General features: G+C 35.5%; 1 protein-coding gene across 2 annotated transcripts in view; it reads right to left on the reverse strand.

Moving 5' to 3' along the window:
- Positions 1 to 4878: 4878 nt before the first annotated feature.
- LOC148680730 (uncharacterized) overlaps positions 4879 to 18359 on the reverse strand; it is a 90318-nt gene continuing 76837 nt past the window's right edge. The window contains exons 1-3 of one of the 2 annotated variants that reach the window (XM_088650401.1): positions 13832 to 13884; positions 13139 to 13288; positions 4879 to 6408 (exon numbers count right to left, since the gene is read on the reverse strand). In XM_088650401.1, coding sequence (XP_088506527.1) covers positions 5147 to 6408; positions 13139 to 13223 — 1347 coding nt within the window. In that variant the 5' untranslated portion in view covers positions 13224 to 13288; positions 13832 to 13884 and the 3' untranslated portion in view covers positions 4879 to 5146. Of the gene's footprint in view, positions 6409 to 13138; positions 13289 to 13831; positions 13885 to 18359 lie in introns of those variants that run through there. The other variant, XM_088650402.1, reaches the window with a different exon arrangement.

An 18359-nucleotide genomic window follows, 5' to 3' on the forward strand; every position in this document is an offset into this window, starting at 1 on the left:
CAACGTGGGGCTCGAACCCACGACCCTGAGAGTAAGAGTCTCATGCTCTATCGACTGAGCTAGCCGGGCTGATGAGGAGTCCCCACAAGAACTAGACACTCTTAACAGTAATACCTTCCCTACCCGTGACAACATTCTGCTAAATCCTGATTTCATCTTGTAACGCTGGACAGAATGTGGCCCAGGATCTATGTCCAGTGCATGTGTTAGCAGTTGCAAGGCAGCAAAATGTCTAATTCTTCCCTGGGTGGGCTTGTACCACCAACCTTGCAGTTAACAGCCGAACGCGCTAACGGATTGAGCCACAGCGACTTAGTGAAAGGTCACCTACAGTGGTAGAAACGGGGAACTTTGTCTCAAAAGGTGTGCTATATGAACCCTAATGTAAGTTTGCTGAGAGAGAGAGAGAAAAGTAACAGAAACACCCAACTTTGGCCTCTAACCCACAACCCTGAGATTGAGAGTCTCATACTCTACCGACTGTGCTAGCCGAGCTGTTTCAAGAGCTAGACACTGTTTACAGTAATACCTTCCCGACCCATGACAATGTTCTACTAAATCCTGATTTCATCTTGTAACGCTGGACAGAATGTGGCCCAGGATATATGCCCAGTGCACATGTTAGCAGTTGCAAGGCAGCAAAGTGCGTAATTCGTCAGTCGGTGGGCTCGAATCACCAACCTTTGGGTCATTATATCTTGTTTAATACCCATTTTATTCATTTATACTATTCATTTTATTTATTTACTCATTTATATTAATATGCGAATATGTCTCAATAAATAATTAAAACTTTGTTAATTAGTTGAGTGCTATAGGTCTTACAAAAGCCTTTTATCTAAAAATAGTGTAATGGGGTGATCCCCAAAGGGGAGGGGTTTCCCACTCGTATGCGCGTAATGGTGGATCCCCAAGGGGGAGGGGTTTCCTCATTATGTTTAGGTGAATGGAGTTAGAAATTAAGCTCACCACCCCTTTAAAAGTTTGGAAGTTTTCCCTTGCCTCCGTTTTCTCCCTGGCATGGAATAGTGGCAGTGTGTTGAGTGCGTGCAAACTTTTGATGTGCGTTAAGCATTGAGCATTGAGCGTTGAGCAGTAAACCTGCAGTGTTTAGAAAAACCTGTAATTCTGTTTCTTTGGCCTGCGGAAGTGCAATCGCATCAGCGAGTAACGGTATGTTTCTGTTTATGTCTTTGGCTATTTCTGGCGAGTTTTAGAGCTGTTAATTAATTATAAATAATTCTTTTAGCTACATCCATGTATGATCGGTGGATTGCTCACCATTTGCGTTAAGAGCCAGTTGATTGGGCTGCGGGTAAGTTTCAATTTAAGAGTCTGTAAATGTTTTATCTAGAAATGATTTTAAACGTTAACATGCGAATGAATATTGACTGGTTGTTTTATAGAGTGCCCGTTGCTGTTTTGCTGCTGTCTGGCGACCCGTTTGTGCTACGGAGGGGCGATTCACTTTCCTTCTCGGCACCTGATTGTGGGTGACTCTGTTGCGTCAAGGCAGAGTGTGTGTGTGTGGGTGTGAGCGCGCGCGCTTATTGTGCGAGGGTGCGCTAAATTCTTTCGACGTTGGCGCGGTTGTGAGTGTGCGTGTATGTGTGCAGTGTTGTGATTTAACTATTTGGTGGGTTTGTATTTTGTTTGTGTAAATTGTGAAGGGCTGTTATTGTTCAACTTCCATTTCAATATTAACAGCAAGAATTACCTTATATGGGGAGGGTTGTGTTATTTTGGCTTTGTTTGTTATGCGGGTGGTTTATTTTGAGTGTGGGTTAGTTTCTCTTTATTAATGAGTGTTTTGTTTTGAAGGTTTCGTTTGCACTGGAGTGTGGCTTTTTCCTTTTGATCTTTCCCAATGGTATATCCTGTGTAATATTGAGTGTGATAGAGCAGTGGCCACTGACAACCATTATACAAACCATTGTATTGTTTTGTGACTTATTGTAATTGATTATCTGTTTTATTATTACATTTTAAAGAAACTCTAAGTGTCTAATAAAAGATTGTTTGTACACATCTCTGCTTTATTTCCATTTGTTTGGAGAAAACCTGAAGTTGTGGGTAGTAAAGTGAACCTCTATTTGGTTATATTCAGTACAGTACGGGCCCCGGTCACATTAGCATAAAAACTCTTAACTGTACATAAGCTCATTGATCTCTCCATTTTCTTCTTAAAATAGGTCTCTGGTAATTCATTCTCATCGCCCAACTATTTTTTTTTTTTTTCAATTATTTCAATGCAGTCTTTTGGTATTGCTTTTTTCAACTCATGACATTGTCTTTGTAATTTTGCTTTAACAACTCTTTTATACTATCCTCCACAATTACTTTTAATGGTACAAATCCTTTTATTACTTCAAATAATACATCTTTAACTTGTCTTAATCCTCCGTCCCACCATTCCTTAAAATATAAAACATTTCCTTCACTTAAAATTGTTGAATTCAGTAAAAGTGGTTTTTCTAGAATCTGTGCCCTTGCTTTTGGTATAATCAACACATTTTCTAAAAATCCCCCTCATGATTCTAAGACCTCAACATAATATTTTGGCAGACCTGCTATCATCCGTTTCTTCATATATAAAACATTACATCCAATATTAAAATGTCCACATTTCTTCAAATAATAATCCGACAAACTTTTCCAAATCACACCCATTTTCCCTTCCAAAAACCTTTGAATAATCTTAATTGTTAATGTTTTCATTTTTAAAAAACTATCTAAAAGTCCCAGACCTCCTTCTACCTCCCCAATCAAAGTATAATAAGCAATCTTGGCTCTTCCATTTCCCCACAAAAACTTTAAAACTACAACATTAATTTTTTTATAGTACACTTCAGGCAACACAGTTACACTTAACACATACCAGACCTTTAACAACATTAAAGCATTTAAGATTAATACTTTCCCTTTTAACGTCAAATTTCTAGCTTTCCAAAATCTCAGTCTTTTCTCAATTCCATTTAAAACTCTCTCCTAATTTTAAATATCTGCTTTATTAGAATCCATCCCCACCCAAATTCCCAACATTTTTTGTGTTCCTTTTCTTCTTTAAAGGGTATATGTTGTGTTATTTCTTTTACTCTTCCCACCCTTGTGCATAAACTTTTTCCAACATTAACCTTAGCTCCTGATGCTTTACAATATCACTCTAAAATCCCCAACGATGAAGTATCATCAGCGTATTGATACACAGCTTCTCTGTTGTCATTGTTTTCTATTTGTATCCTTTTAATGCTTCTATCTGATTTTATTGCCAATCCCAGTGGCTCAGCTACCAGTGTGTATAATAAAGCAGACAGTGGAAATCCTTGCCTTATTGATCTAGTTGGTTGAAGACATTCTGTTAAAAAAAATTACATTTAATACAAGTTAAAATATCTGTTTAAAAAATTTAATCCATTTTCTACAATTTTCCCCAAATCCAAACTCCTTAAGAACTGCAAATAAAAAATCCTGCTCTACCCTGTCGAAAGCCTTCTCTAGATCTAAACCAGGGGTGGCCAACCCTGTTCCCGGAGAGCCATCTTCCTGCAGATTTCAGTTGCTACCCGTAACAAACACACCTGCCTGTAATTATCACGTGGTGTTCAGGTCCTAATTAATTGGTTCAGGTGTGTTTGATATGGGTAGCAACTGAAATCTGCAGGAAGGTGGCTCTCCAGGAACAGGGTTGGCCATGCCTGATCTAAACCTATTAACCCCCCCCCCTTCTCTTTTTCTTTCATATAGTAAACAATTTACCTTCCCCAATTCACCTGTACCACATGTATTTTTGATTGTGGGGAAAACGGGAGCACCCAGAGGAAACCTACGCGAACACTGGGAGAACATGCAAACTCCACACAGAAATGACAACTGACCAGGGCACAGTACTGTGTGTGTGTATGTATATATATAAAGCAGCTACTTTTTTCAGCAAATTATGTACCCTTTAGCCCCTTCACAACCCTTTGAATGTTTATATTATATTTATTTTTGTTTTATTATTAATTTAATTTGTATTTATTTACTTTTTTATGGTAAATACAACTGTCATTACTATACTGTTTTTTTCCCTATATTTGTGTCTGCCTATTGTTGTAATTGTATTAGGTCTTGCTTGTTTATGCATGTAATATATACATACATATATATATATATATATATATATATATATATATATATATATATATATATATATATATATATATATATATATAGCCCCTCATGTTTTTTTTTTTTTACATTTTCTAAATTATGTAAAACATAGTAAGAAAATCTTCACAGTATGTCTGATATTCTTTTCTTCTGGAGAAAGTCTTATTTGTTTTATTTCAGCCAGAATAAAAGCAGTTTTTTATTCTTTTTTTAAACCATTTTAAAGACAAAACTATTAGCCCCTTTAAGCTATTTTTTCCCGATAGTCTACAGAACCATCCTTATACAATAACTTGTCGTATTTACTGTCATCATTGCAAACATAAAATAAATCAGTTATTAGAGATTAGTTATTAAAACTATAATGTTTAAAAATGTGCCAAAAAAGTCTTATCTCCATTAAACCGAAATCGGGGAAAAAAACAAACTTTTTTTTTTTTACTTGTTCAAACTACTGAATTAAAATGTGCTGAAATAACACAATTCTTGAGATTTTGAGATTGGGACAACTTAATGTTCAGTCCAAATAATTTGGTAAAAGTATTAAGTTACCTTAATTTGTGTTGAGACAACATGAAAGAATTGTGTGGAACCCTGCACAAATATGGTAATCGGTTCACAATAAGTTGAAACACACTGTTAGATTTTGCTATTTTGGCTTCTTGGGTCGCTCGCCAATTTATAGATGACTCTTAATACATAAAATAAGTAAGCTGTACAAAGTTCTTACGGGGTGAAGACTTTATTGAAGACAATGAATAGTGCAGTGCCTCAGCTGTGATGTTAACTTGTCTGTCTTCAAGTAACTTAAACCAAAGTACTGTCTGTGAGACACTGCTTTATAACAAAGGATGATGTAATTTGTGAATCATGTTTTAGCTAAGGATGTGATCCTCTCGAAAGTAGTTTATAAATAAACTTCACTTGAATAAACAGCCAAACTACATGAAAAAGCTGCCGTTTTGAATAAACCCGTGTTTGTGTGGACAAGGCCTCAATTTTGAGGACTCTGCTCTCCATTGTGAAGCTTTAGGTGAGTGTTGAGGCTTCTTTTACGCTTAAAGCCCTTTCCACACTCACTGCATCTAAAATGATCCTCTCCTGAGTGAATCTTCATGTGTTTCTTAATGGAGTCTTTGCGTGTGAGACTCTTTCCACACTGATCACATGTGAACACTATGGTTCCAGTGTGACAATTCATGTGGTTCTTGAGGCTAGCTTTGGTTGTGAAGCTCTTTCCACACTGAGCACATGCAAATGGCTTCTCTCCAGTGTGAGTTCTCACATGGTGTTTGAGTGTGGTTATATGTGGGAAACTTTTACCACACTCTGTGCATGTGTAAGGTTTCTCTCCAGTGTGAATCCTCATGTGGATGTAAAGGTCTTGTTTTTTACCTAAACTCTTTCCACACTGTTCGCAGGTGTAAGGTTTCTCCCTAGTGTGAACTCTCATGTGAGCAATCAGGTTCGCCTTTTTACTGAAACTCTTTCCACACTGTTTACAGCTGAAAGGCTTCTCTCCAGTGTGAATTCTCATGTGCGCTGCCAAGTTTCTTGCATGACGAAAGTTTTTTCCACACTGTTGACATGTGTATGGCCTCTCTCCAGTGTGAATTCTCATGTGGGATTTAAAGCTTTGTTTTTGACTAAAACTCTGTCCACACTGTTCGCAGGTGTAAGGTTTCTCCCCTGTGTGAACTCTCATGTGAATATCAAGGTGTGACTTTTGACTGAAACTCTTTCCACACTGTTTACAGCTAAAAGGCTTCTCCCCAGTGTGAATTCTCATGTGAATATCAAGGTTTGGCTTTTGACTGAAACTCTTTCCACACTGCTTACAGCTGAAAGGCTTCTCCCCGGTGTGAATTCTCATGTGTGCTGCAAAGTTTCCAGCATGATAGAAGCTTTTTCCACACTCTTGGCATGTGAACTTACTCTCTCCAGTGTGAATTCTCATGTGGACTTTAAAGCCTTGTATTTGACTAAAACTCTTTCCACACTGTTTGCAGGTGTAAGGTTTCTCCCATGTGTGAACTCTCAAGTGAACATGAAGGTTTGACTTTTGACTGAAACTCTTTCTACACTGTTTACAGCTAAAATTACACCCAGATTTGGATTTCCGAGGTCTTCCATGTGATGAAGTCTTTTTAGTCACTGTGGGTTTTTCATCAGTCGTTATTTCTTGGGGTTTCTCAAACAGCAGTTTCTCATCTATTTCATTCTGTTCATGAGTCTCTTCCTTTAGCACCATCCGGTCTAAAAAAAAAAAAAAAAGTTAGCTTTAGTATGAAGACTCAAAGTGACAAGCAAGAAATGAATGTTGAATGTCTTACCATAAAATTACCTTACCATTTACTCTCCATCATGTGGTTTTAAACTTTCCTTTATTGTGGAACACAGTAAGCCAGTAGCGTTTTTTTTTTTTTTTTTTTTTTTTTAATTTTTTTTTTAATCTTCTGTGTTTAACAGGATCAAGAAACTCATAAAGGTTTAAAACCACACGAGGAAGAATAAATGGTGAGGCTATTTTCATTTCTGCATCAACTATCCCTTTAAAAGGTTCCTACAATTACCCATTTTTTACAAGATGTACAATTAGTCTTTGGTGTTCCCAGAATGTGTCTGAGGTTTCAGCTCAAAATCAGATCATATACCTTGCAGAATATTTAATTTTAGGGGTCAGAGGAAAACCAAGCTCTTTTTGTGCCTGTGACTTTAAAAGCATATGATCAAATGCACTCGCTCTAGATTACTCGTGTTGTGTTCCCTCTTGCTTGGAAGACCCGATTGAGACAAATCCTGCATGTCCATAGCAAGTATGCATAATTCACACTTATATTTGCAAGTTTGCATTATTGTATAAAACCTATGCAAATTCTTAATGCCACATTTGCTTTAAACAGGGGTGATGTGGAGATGGCAAGATGACATCCTTTTTACTTGTTTTCATTTGTTTGTACTTTTGTCTTTGTGCATGTCCTGAGGCTTAGCTGAAGACCTACTTGGTGACATTGTATATACCTGACAAGATGCAGAAATGCCATCTAAAAAGGTTACTTGTGGTTTGTCCAATCAGGTACAGTGACAGCGTAAATATACAAAATAATAATGTTAACCCAGGGTTTACAAATGTGAACTGTCTGTTAATGAACACCCAGGATTATTTTTTAACCCCAGGTATAGCATGAGCAGTGTTGAAGGTGACTACAGATAACCCAGAATTAATACAGGGTTAGAATGACCCAGGGTTAACAATTTGAAGTGTGAAAAGCCCTAAGAATACTCAGCATCAGCTCTCAGGATAAACAGAGTAAAATGACAAACAGTGACAATTGTCAATCATGTCATGATGACCTGGGGCCTGTTTCAGTAAGGAGGTTCAACCAACTCAGAGTTTAATCTTGATCTCTGAGTTGATTTACCAAGAGATTAAATACTCAAGAGTTTTCAATTTCAGAAAAACATTTGAGCTACAAAAGTCTTTCAGTCAAGAGCAGTGAGGGATTTTCTCCTTTTGTTGTTTGATTAATGCTAAAAACAGTCGGCAGCAGGAATATTGCGCGCTGTCACTTTAAGAATAGTGCGGCTCTGATATGGTTTCTCTTTCACATGTCTTTTGATTCTCAACTTGTTTGTTTATTACACAAATAAGGGTTAATATGAATATTCACTAAACACAGCACTCTGACCCAAATTGGCATGTATTTGACCATTAAAGCGCTCAGATTAAGATGGCGTTAGGTGTGTGTTTTATATGATGGAATAATCGTTTATCTCGATTAATGGTTTTTCATAATCATTAGAAGCCAAAATCAAAATTGAAACCAGATTTTCGATTAATTGCACAGCCCTATCAAGTGGTAGAGGTTGATATGACATTTAGAATGTAAGCAGGACTAAAAAAATCTTTTTATAACGAGTAATAATCCCATTAATCTAGTTACAGTACATGTCCATCGAAGGTCAGTGAATTTAAGCTAATTATTCATTAAGAAAGGACAAGCCATTCTGCTATGTGACTTTGTTCTTTGTGTAACTGAAATGTAGGCAATAGCTATGCTTCCATCCAAAAATGCAAATTAAATGTATGCGCAAAACTGGGATGTTACATAAAAGATGTGCGAATAAAGCTGCGTTTCCATCCAATGAATCAAAGAGAACAAAATCGTCACTTCCTGATTAACAGGCCCCAATTAAGAACAGTAAAAACAGAATTTACTGCGGTAGAAGAAGCTACATGAATCTTTCATTTAAATGACTGCTCAGAGGACAATGCTGGCACACAATGAACACGTGTTGGCGTTTAAAGCAATGAGACGCAGAGAACAGATGTTCTGGAGGTCATTAATAATATAATAACATGAATACTGAAACGGTTCAGGTGTTTTAGAATGACCAAAACAACATTTCAGATGTTTATAATGTTCTCAGCCTGCTGGTTTGTGCATTCGCACACATTTTCATCATCATATGATCTCTTATAACAAACCTTTTTAAACACACATACTGGAATTTGTTCAGTAAAAGTGCTTGCGTTGTTTACGTGAGTTTATCTTTTATCGAATAAAAAGTTTGTCCTACTCAGTTATGCGCATGTTTCTTTATGCTTCTATTTCAAAAGTTATGTGCATCATGACATTTCCATCAACCATTTTTTTATGCTTATAGCCTATCCAAAATGCACATAAAAATAGGTGGCTGAATATGTAAGGCTAAGTGAGAAATACCGCTTTATCTTTAAAAAAAGGGGAGGAGACTGACAGAAAACTCTTTCAGAGACAGGCTTTCTTGCTCTGCAAACAAGTGTGTTCATGCCAATACATACAAAGAAAAACAATAAAATCAGAAAATATGACTTTGCTATAACAAGCAGCATTAGGCATGACCAGTATAAGATTCTGAGAGTATGATAACCTTGAATAAAAAATATCACAGTTTCATGGTACTGTGATTACTCCTTTAAATGTCTGGGTAAACAGAAACTTTTTCCTCTTTGAACACAAAACATTTTCTTTTGAGAAACTTTTAAAGTATTTTGGAGCAGTAAACATGTCAGGCTGAATCACTCAATTGATTCCTTGACTTCTGCTGTCTTCATTTGTTTCATAAACACAGATTTCTTTACAATTTAAAATGGCATCTTTAGAGATCTTTTTCTGCTGGAGATACTGTTGTCCTGAAAAACTTAAAACAAAATGTAAAAAAAATGAACGGTACAGCAGAAAATATTGGCGGTTTTAAAACCTCGACTTTTTTCAAACTGCGTTAAAAAAACCTTGAAAACGGTTATCGTCCCATGCCTCAGCAGCACAACACTGTTTTTAGGATCTAAAAATGTATTCTTTAACAAAAGTCTCAAGCAAAAAGATTCCAATGGTGGCACCTGCTGGTACATGAAGAATATGGTAAGTACTGACAAACTTTACACTCAAATGTTTGCATATCATCAGCAAACTGTAATTCATTTCTTAAGCAGCAAAACGTTATTGTTCCACAATAGTCATTTAGTCTCACGTCACCCTGCAGCAACATCATATAGTTAAGAATACTGTACAATGTTTTATAATAATTAATTACTTTAGTGTCCATTTCATTCAGCATATTTAATATTGGGGGCATCCATGTTTTTTTATACTTTAAACCAGAGTTTCTGCTTGTTTCACCAAGTTAAATGTAAGACTTTTAAAGACATTTTTTAGACCATTATGACAATTTTAGACTCATAAAGGGCTAAAGGCTAAGGAATTTATTAAATAGCCCAGATGAAAAAGATTTTAATTTGCCCTATTAAAAAAATGATAATTTAATACATTTAATAATACAATAATAAATTAATAAAAAAATATATATTATAGATATTTCTTAGCAAAAGATTTTAAATTGTGTGTAATAACATGCAAGCTTTACTTGTATCCACACACTTTTTTCCTAAATATACTTTCTTTAAAAAATAATTAAAAATTAACAAATGTTTTAAAAACTATAACAAACTAAATCTACACAACAATCTGTCCTCGATGTTTTCAGCAGTAAATACATGGAGCACGTTTAAACAAATGTTATTGTGAGGAAAATACTTCAACCATTATAATAAATAGAGTTAAAATGACCTTTTTGAATAAAAAGTTGAAAGTTTTATTGAGATGGATTGTTGGTGATTGTGTGGGTTTTGGCCGGATTGGGTAGCAAAACATGAACAAAGGAAAAATGAAGACTTGTTTAAAAAGATTAAAGACCTGCAACACAATATTTCAGTAAATTTTTAAGACTTTTTAAGGCCGAAAATTTTGATGTTGGAATTTACGACATTTTAAGACCCCGCAGAAACCCTGTTTAAACACAATAGCCCTGATAATTAGTTATTATAATAATGATGTAATTCTAACTCAGATACTATCTGTGAGAACTAGAAACAACTACTAGAAACAAGTTTAAACCCATGAAGAAGTTGATGAAAAAAGTTAATTTGGATCAATGTGACATATGCAAATGGAAAGTACTAAGCCAACACCATTACCGTTAAAGCAGATATCTTCCATGAGAATAGTGTAGGTCAAATATCTTCAGCTCAGTTTAAGTTTTTTTTAAATTTTTTTTTAATTATTTGTTTTTATTTATTTTATATAGCGCTGGTGCTCAAGGACGCTTTACAAACAGTAGGAGAACAAGAAAAGCAATAACCTTAAGAAGGTAGAGAAAATGGGAGACTAATAATAAATAAAATAATGACAAAAGACACGAGAACAAGTAACAAGAGAGAAACTCATTCCTGTCTTTCAATAGTTATGTTTCCATCCACCTATTTTCATGCACTTAAAAAACGGTTTATGGAAACACCATGATGCAAAAAACAAAAAAACAAAGTATGCGCATAACTGAGTTGGATAAACGTTTTATTCGATAAGAAAAGATGAAAAATCACGATGGAAAACACGATACAAACTCCAGTATGTGCATTAAAAAAGGTCATGTGATTTTGTTATAAGAGATCATGTGATGATACAAATGTGTATGAATGGACAAACCAGCCGGCTCAGTACATTATAAAACATCTGAACTCTTGTTTTGGTCATTCTTAAACGCCTTACAGTTTAAGTATTAGTGTTATTATATTATTCATGACCTCCAGAATTAAGAGCATCTTCGTGTCTGACACCTTTAAACGCCACCGCGCGTGCACTGCGTTTCAGGATTACCCTCTGAGGCGCAAGTCATTTATTAGATGAAGAAAAGATTAGCCGCATTTCCACTGTCGGGCATGAGCAAACCAGGGCTTTTATCGGGCAGGGCCGGGCCAATCGCAAGGGGGGGTTGAGCAGTGAGGCAGAAATCATGTCGCGTTTCCACTGTCGGACTAGTTCTCGCAGCGTGTCATGCAAACCCCGCCCCCAGAACGTCCCCCTAATCAAACGTCACACAACCCGCCCACTTCAGTGAGAATCAGGCGGATAATGCATGCATGACAGATAAAAAGGTAGCCTAGTTTCTGCTTTCACTCACCCATAAAATGCTCTGTTTACATGATTTGATTAATATCATCGTATCCATATACTTTATAAATAATATTTCAAACCTCCTCCGGTGTTTATTGTTTTAGAAAATATCTTAAATCTTTTTGTCAGATAGGCCTTTGTAAAATGAAAGTTTAATATGGCTTTAAAATGGTTTGATTTATGTACTGTTTATAGGCTACCTAAATTTTTATAGCTAAATTTTATTTGTTTTATATTGGTTTATTTATTTTATGTGATTTTATTATATCTGATATTTGTAATTATTTAAATTATTTCAATATATCTTAGGCTATTTTATTAGGATATGACACTATTGTTTTTGAGTCTACAAAAATGGACACGAAATTTGTAAAGTTTAATGTCTTTCTGTTGTATTTATGTTGTGTATTATCTCCAAAATAAATAAAAACAGAAGCCGCTCGCAGCATCAACAGAGCTGTGAAGAAAGCGCTCTTTTGCTCGGTCTAACATTCACATACAGGCATCTAAACACGCACAAACACCTTTTAAACTTAACAAAAACTCTCAAAAACCTTTACTGTCTGTTGTGTCTTTAATATGGTGTAAAGATTATTATGTGTTATTGAAACATCAAGGACGATGCAGCACAGTCACTTATAAATGAAAACTTTATTATTTTATGCAACAGCCTTACATTTAAAAGGGAAACATAAGGGCGATCATCCGCAAAAAGACCCCAGACTAAATGGCTAGATGTTTTCTTTCCCTTATTTTTTTATTTGGTTATTTGTTTGGTGCATGTACTCGTGTGCGATCGGAAAACCTAGTGTCTGCCTCTCCTTTCACTCCGCCCCGAAGCCCCAGCTGGCCCTCTTTGGCCCAAGGTATTCGGCGGGCCAAAAAAGGCCGGCCGCTGGCCCCGAGAAAGCCTTGCTTTGGCTCGATTAGGCCCAGGAAGTGACAGTGGAAACGCGACTGGCCTTGGCTTGCCCTGTCTCGCTTGCTTTAGACGAGATAGTGGAAACGCGGCTATTGATGCAGCTTCTCTTATCGCAGCAAATTCCATTTTTACTGTTGATATTTGGCACCAGTTAATCAGGAAGTGATGATTTTGTTCGCTTTGACTTTGTCATTGTATTTGCACTGTCTGTATTTTGCACTATTGTTGTATTTGTACTGTCTGTATTTTGCACTGTCTGGAACCAGCACCTAAGCTTTCCACTCATCATAGCACACGTGCTGCTGATGATGTGACAATTAAAGTGATTTGATTTCATTTGAATGGAAATCATTGAGCTTTATTTGCATATCTTTTATGCAATAATCCAGTTTTGTGCATAAAGTTTATTTGCATTTTTGGATGGAAACATAGCTCATGAGTGCTTGTGTGCATTTAGGAGAACTAGGCAGCACACTCAGAGCTGCAAGATGGATTTAATTTAATATTATTATTAAAATATATCTGAATGAGGATTAAATGACTGAGTTGGTCTTTGAAAATGAAAATCAACCTGTTTGTTCCTGCAGATCTTCCTGTTTGACTGTGAATGTTTCTTCAATCTTCACATCTTCACTCTCCTCTTTAATTAACGCCATCTCTATAACAGTGTGGAGATCAGTCGCTTCAGCAGCAGTTTTTATCTGCGTTTGGAACCTTTATCCTGTTTAAAATAAATAAAACAATGAACAGAAACAAAATAACTTCTTAACACTTACTTCAACAGTTTCTTTATAGGAGAGTGATTAACAATAAGAAATCAGGTAAGTTTGAGCAAGAAACAATAGCCACAAACAAATGACCTGATTAAAGCTAGTAACGTTACTCCATTTCTTATATAGTTGTAAACTCAGAATGGAATGACAATATACTATTTAATAAATTAAACCTTCAATAAAGTTATTAAACTTATTACACACATCTCTGTAACCTTTTTTAAAACTTTATTTTTTATGTATATTCTTAATTGTTTTGTTTGTTTTATTTAGCTTATTGTCTGCTTAAAGCAATGTGTAGCACTTTTTTTGCACAAGACAAATTTCCTCTTGAGGACAAAAAGTTTATCCTATCTTTATTCAAACAATAGTACTATACTAATATTGACACTAATATTGTCAACAGCAGGTACATAATTTAGCACTGAATGAAAAAAAAACTGAAACTTTAATCAATCGGTTTATATAAGTGTAAACGCTTTAAAACAAACCTTTCTCCAGTTGAATCACAGCGCTTGAACGGCGCAGGCTTATGACGTCACACGCCACGCCAAAATAAAAGTCTTTTAAAGCCTTTTTTGCCACTTACTGTTGCAGTCATGACTTATTGATACATTTCTCCTTCGTTTCCACTTTCTCACAGACGCACATATATTCAGTATTTGGAGTTGATCAAAACCTTTACTCTAAACATTTTAAGATATTTAAAAAAACTTCTTTAATCCACTAAGACTAAGTGTTTAAAGCAAAAATCTCAACATTCTAAAAGGTATAACAAATAATTTAATGAGTGTTTGGAGCTGAAACTTTATAGAAAAGGAGGTAAAATAGGTGTCCTTCATTTAAAAAGTATTCATTACTACTTTATGTTTTAGTTCTTCTAACTAGTCATGACTTATATAGTTTTTCTCTGCGTTTGGACACTTTATCCTGTTAAAAATTAACAAAGCAATAAAAATGTAAAATGATTAAAACAATGAACAGAAAGAAAGTAACTTCTCTTCTTCTTATGACAGTAATTAACAAAAAGAAATCAGATAAGTCTGAGCAAGAAACTATAGCCACAAATTAGCTGATTAAAACTAGCACTACATGTCTTATATATAGTGATGTAAACATAGAATGGAATGACATTATACTGTTTAATAAATTAAAGCTTCAGTAAGACACTTATTACACACACATTGTTCAATAGTCCTCATTACTGTGAGTAAAATAGTACTTAGTTGTATAAAGGGTTAAAATAATATTGTCAACAGCAGGTTCATAATTTAGTATCAGATGAAAAAACTAAAACTTTAATTAATCGGTTTCTTCTTCTTTTTCTTTGGGTTTTACTGGCGGTTGGCAACCAGACTTGTAGGTGCATTACCGCCTCCGACTGGAATGGTTGAACAATAACTGAAGTGTAAAAATAGAGGGGAGAGGGAGGAAAGAGGGAGGAAATGAAAAATAAAATAAATGAATAAATAAAAAATGTGGGGTGGAGTGGGCTAACAATTAATTCCTCAGATTATATTATCTCTATATTCTTTTCTCTAAATGGGTTTCCTAAACAAATTTAATTATATCATCATATACCTCACTAGATTTATTCCCTAATAAACCAGCCAATGTGAAATCCTGAAGTTTGCTCTTTTTAATTTTAACTGATTGAATAAGATCGTATCGTTCTTTATTATATTTACTACAGTGGAATAAAACATGTCATATTGTTTCTTGTTGATTACAGTGTATACATTGTCCAGTTGGGTGTTTCCCTATTTTATATAAAATATGGTTGAGTCCAGTATGACCTATTCTCATCTGAGTTATAATCGTACTTCCCTATGATTTCTGTTCTCCCTCCTTCCAGCAACGACTTGTTTATGTATATTTTATAGATGTCTGCCTGTTTCATTGTTATCCCAGTATAATTGCCATACTGATTGTTCTTAATTTGATTTTAGCTTCTGCTTTACTCAGTGGGACTTCTAGATCTACTTCACTAATTCTGAGAGCTTGTTTGTCCGCCTTTTCATTGCCTTTCACACCCACGTGGGCAGGAACCCAAATGAAATATACAGATTTGCCCATCATTTTAATATAATATGTCTTACAGAGTATGTGAACTCTATTAATTACTGCAAAACATCAGAATGTTATTTCGCATTACGACCATATAGGAGTGATTCAATCTTTCAACACTTAGTCTTAGTGGATTATATAAATTAAACAAAATTGTGTTAATGTTTGGAGTAAAAGTTTTGATCAACTTCAAATACTGAAAGTCTTTGTATGTGAGAGAGATAGCAGATGTTGTGTGAGGTGGAAAATGAAGGAGAAATTTATTATTTTTGCTGATTCTATTCATTCAGATGGTCTCATTGTTTTTCTTGATTTTTATAAAGCCTTTGATACGGTTGAGCACCAGTTTCTGTTTTTAAGCATTGAGGTTATTTGTATTTGTGGATACTTTAGTTAACACTATGGCTTTGTTTTATAAAGGAATCAATAGTTCAGTGATCATTAATTTTAATACTTCTGATGGATTTGTTATTTTGTGTGGTATTAGGCAGGACTGTCCAATCTCTTCCTTTTCATTTTTATTAGTTACAGAGTTTCTATCCTTAAGCATTGTGCAAAATCAAGATTTGTAAGAAATTTCTGTTTTTGAGAGGAAGATTAAGATTTCACAATTGGCAGATGACACCACTTTATTTCTAAAAGATGACTCAAATGTATGAAAGGCTTTAAAATTAATTTCTGATATCTCAAGTGTTTCTGGTCTAAAGCTGAATATCACCAAATGTGAGATAATGCCTGTTCATAATTTGAGTTAGGAATATATAGAAGATATCCTTGTTAAATCCACAATTAAATGGTTGTTTATTTATGTTATTAAAAATCTTTTAGTGAGACAGCACTTGAATTTTTTTTGTCTAGGATCAGCAAAACTAAAAATATTCTTAATTCCTGGCTACAATGGGACCTGTCATTATATGGAAGAGGATCTTTCTCATTTTGTATATCCGACTTTATCTTTATTTGTTGAAAACAAAGTGGCCGAAGAAATTAATACTGTTTTCTTGAAATTTATCTGGAAGAACAAACCTCTTAAATTAAAAAAGGAAGTTCTTTCTAATAGTAAAGCAGAGGGGGTGTAAATTTATTAGATTTTTCTGACACCATATACATTTTTAAAATTAATTGGATAAAGAGATGTCTAACCAATCCAATGTCTATTTGTTTTTTTTTTATTCCCAACTACTTTTTTTAACAAAATCTGTAGTCTTTTGTTTCTTCTTAAATTTAATTATCTTCCCTACAAGCTATCTTTAGCTTTGTCTAAATTCCACCAGCAATGTTTGCTTGCTTGGAAGCTTGGTTATGTTCACAATGTTTCTCCCCACCGATTATTCTTATGGAATAACCGAGATATTACAATCAAAAACAAATCGTTATTTTTCCAAAGTTGGTTTCAAAATAATATTAAATGGATCCTTTGCTTGTTTGATGATGCAGGAAACATTCTTTCGTGAACCATTTATAACCTACCACTGTTTTCCAACTTCTCCTAATGAATTTAATAAAGTTGTTAGGCAATATCACCCGGTTTAGCTCACCTAGTTAAAAGTCACTGTACATTTAACTGTAAATTTGCTTTTAGAAGGTGTTAGTCTGTTAGATAAGAAACGTAACAATAGCTTTGTGCTTCAAATTTTCCAATGTAAAAGGAAAATTTCGTCTAGAGGAAAGTTTTACTGGAGGTCTTTGGTTAAGGATATAGACTGGAATAGAACCTGGCTTTTACCTGGGTAATATTGCATTTCCAACAAGGTAAAAGAAATGCATTTTAAAATTTTCCATAAAATCTACCCTGTAACATTTAGTATTTACAGTTTTTTGGACATCGACAGCTCCTGTTCTTTCTGCAAACAAGCAGAGAAAACACTACTACAGGGGTGGCCAACCCTGTTCCTGGAGAGCCACCTTCCTGCAGATTTCAGTTGCTACCCATATCAAACACACCTGAACCAATTAATTAGGACCTGAACACCACGTGATAATTACAGGCAGGTGTGTTAGATATGGGTTGCAACCAATGACTGTAAAAAATATGGACGACGCGACAGCCCTTTTTCCCATTGAACGCCTTGAGGGCAAAACGCCTGCTTGACGGGCACAAACTGTCGCAAAAGACTGCTGAAATTGGAGCCAGACATGCGCAGAAGGATTGTCTGATGGAGCCAGAGGAGGAGCCGCGAAAATGAGCAGAGTCGAGCTTCCAATCAAACGCTTTATGTAAAATCAACTACGCCCCCCGAACTTCTCAGCATGCGTTTGCTGTCATATCAACACAAATAGATGTAATAACGTTAACAAATATGAGGGTTTTATATATTCAATCGCGCCAGCTCCAGGCCGCAGCGCATAACTTACTCGCGGCGTCGCGGGCTGATTCCGGCTCGCATGCGGCAGCGCCGGCTCGCTCGGCCGCCGCATCTGGCTCGATATGACTCGGGCTGGAATTGGGTAGTGAGTCCAGGCATCCGGAGTAGGTCCAGCAGAGGTAACATTAGTCAGTCTGAGCTCTAAGAGATAAGTCTCTGGCAGGCGAGAATCTAGGCGGAACTGTGTTTTGCTATCTGGGTGGCTAGGCGTGTATCAGCAAACTAATAAAGCCCGAAAAAAGCCCTGAACTTAGCGAATAAACAGTGTTCCACCAGGATCATGTATGTCAGAAACTATAGTTTACTGCTGAACTCATTTTGTCATGGTAAAATAACACAGAAATCGAATAATAACATTTCAGTCTACTTCAGTCTCCTGCCGAAGCTCAGACGCCGCGCTTTGAGAAACTGTCAATCACGATGACACGCCCAGCATTAAATTACTGCTAAAAACAAACTGTTTACAAAAATGAAGATCTGCACCTATTTCAGCACAATAACCAGTGCCTTAATCGACCAGAACTATTTTTCGGGACATTTTATTGCAAGTGTAATATTTTTTTTTATTTGGGCTCAAGTCTCCTTC

The sequence above is a fragment of the Danio rerio genome, chromosome 4 (assembly GCF_052040795.2).
Source record: "Danio rerio strain M-AB ecotype USA chromosome 4, GRCz13ab, whole genome shotgun sequence".
Taxonomy (NCBI): Eukaryota; Metazoa; Chordata; class Actinopteri; order Cypriniformes; family Danionidae; genus Danio; species Danio rerio.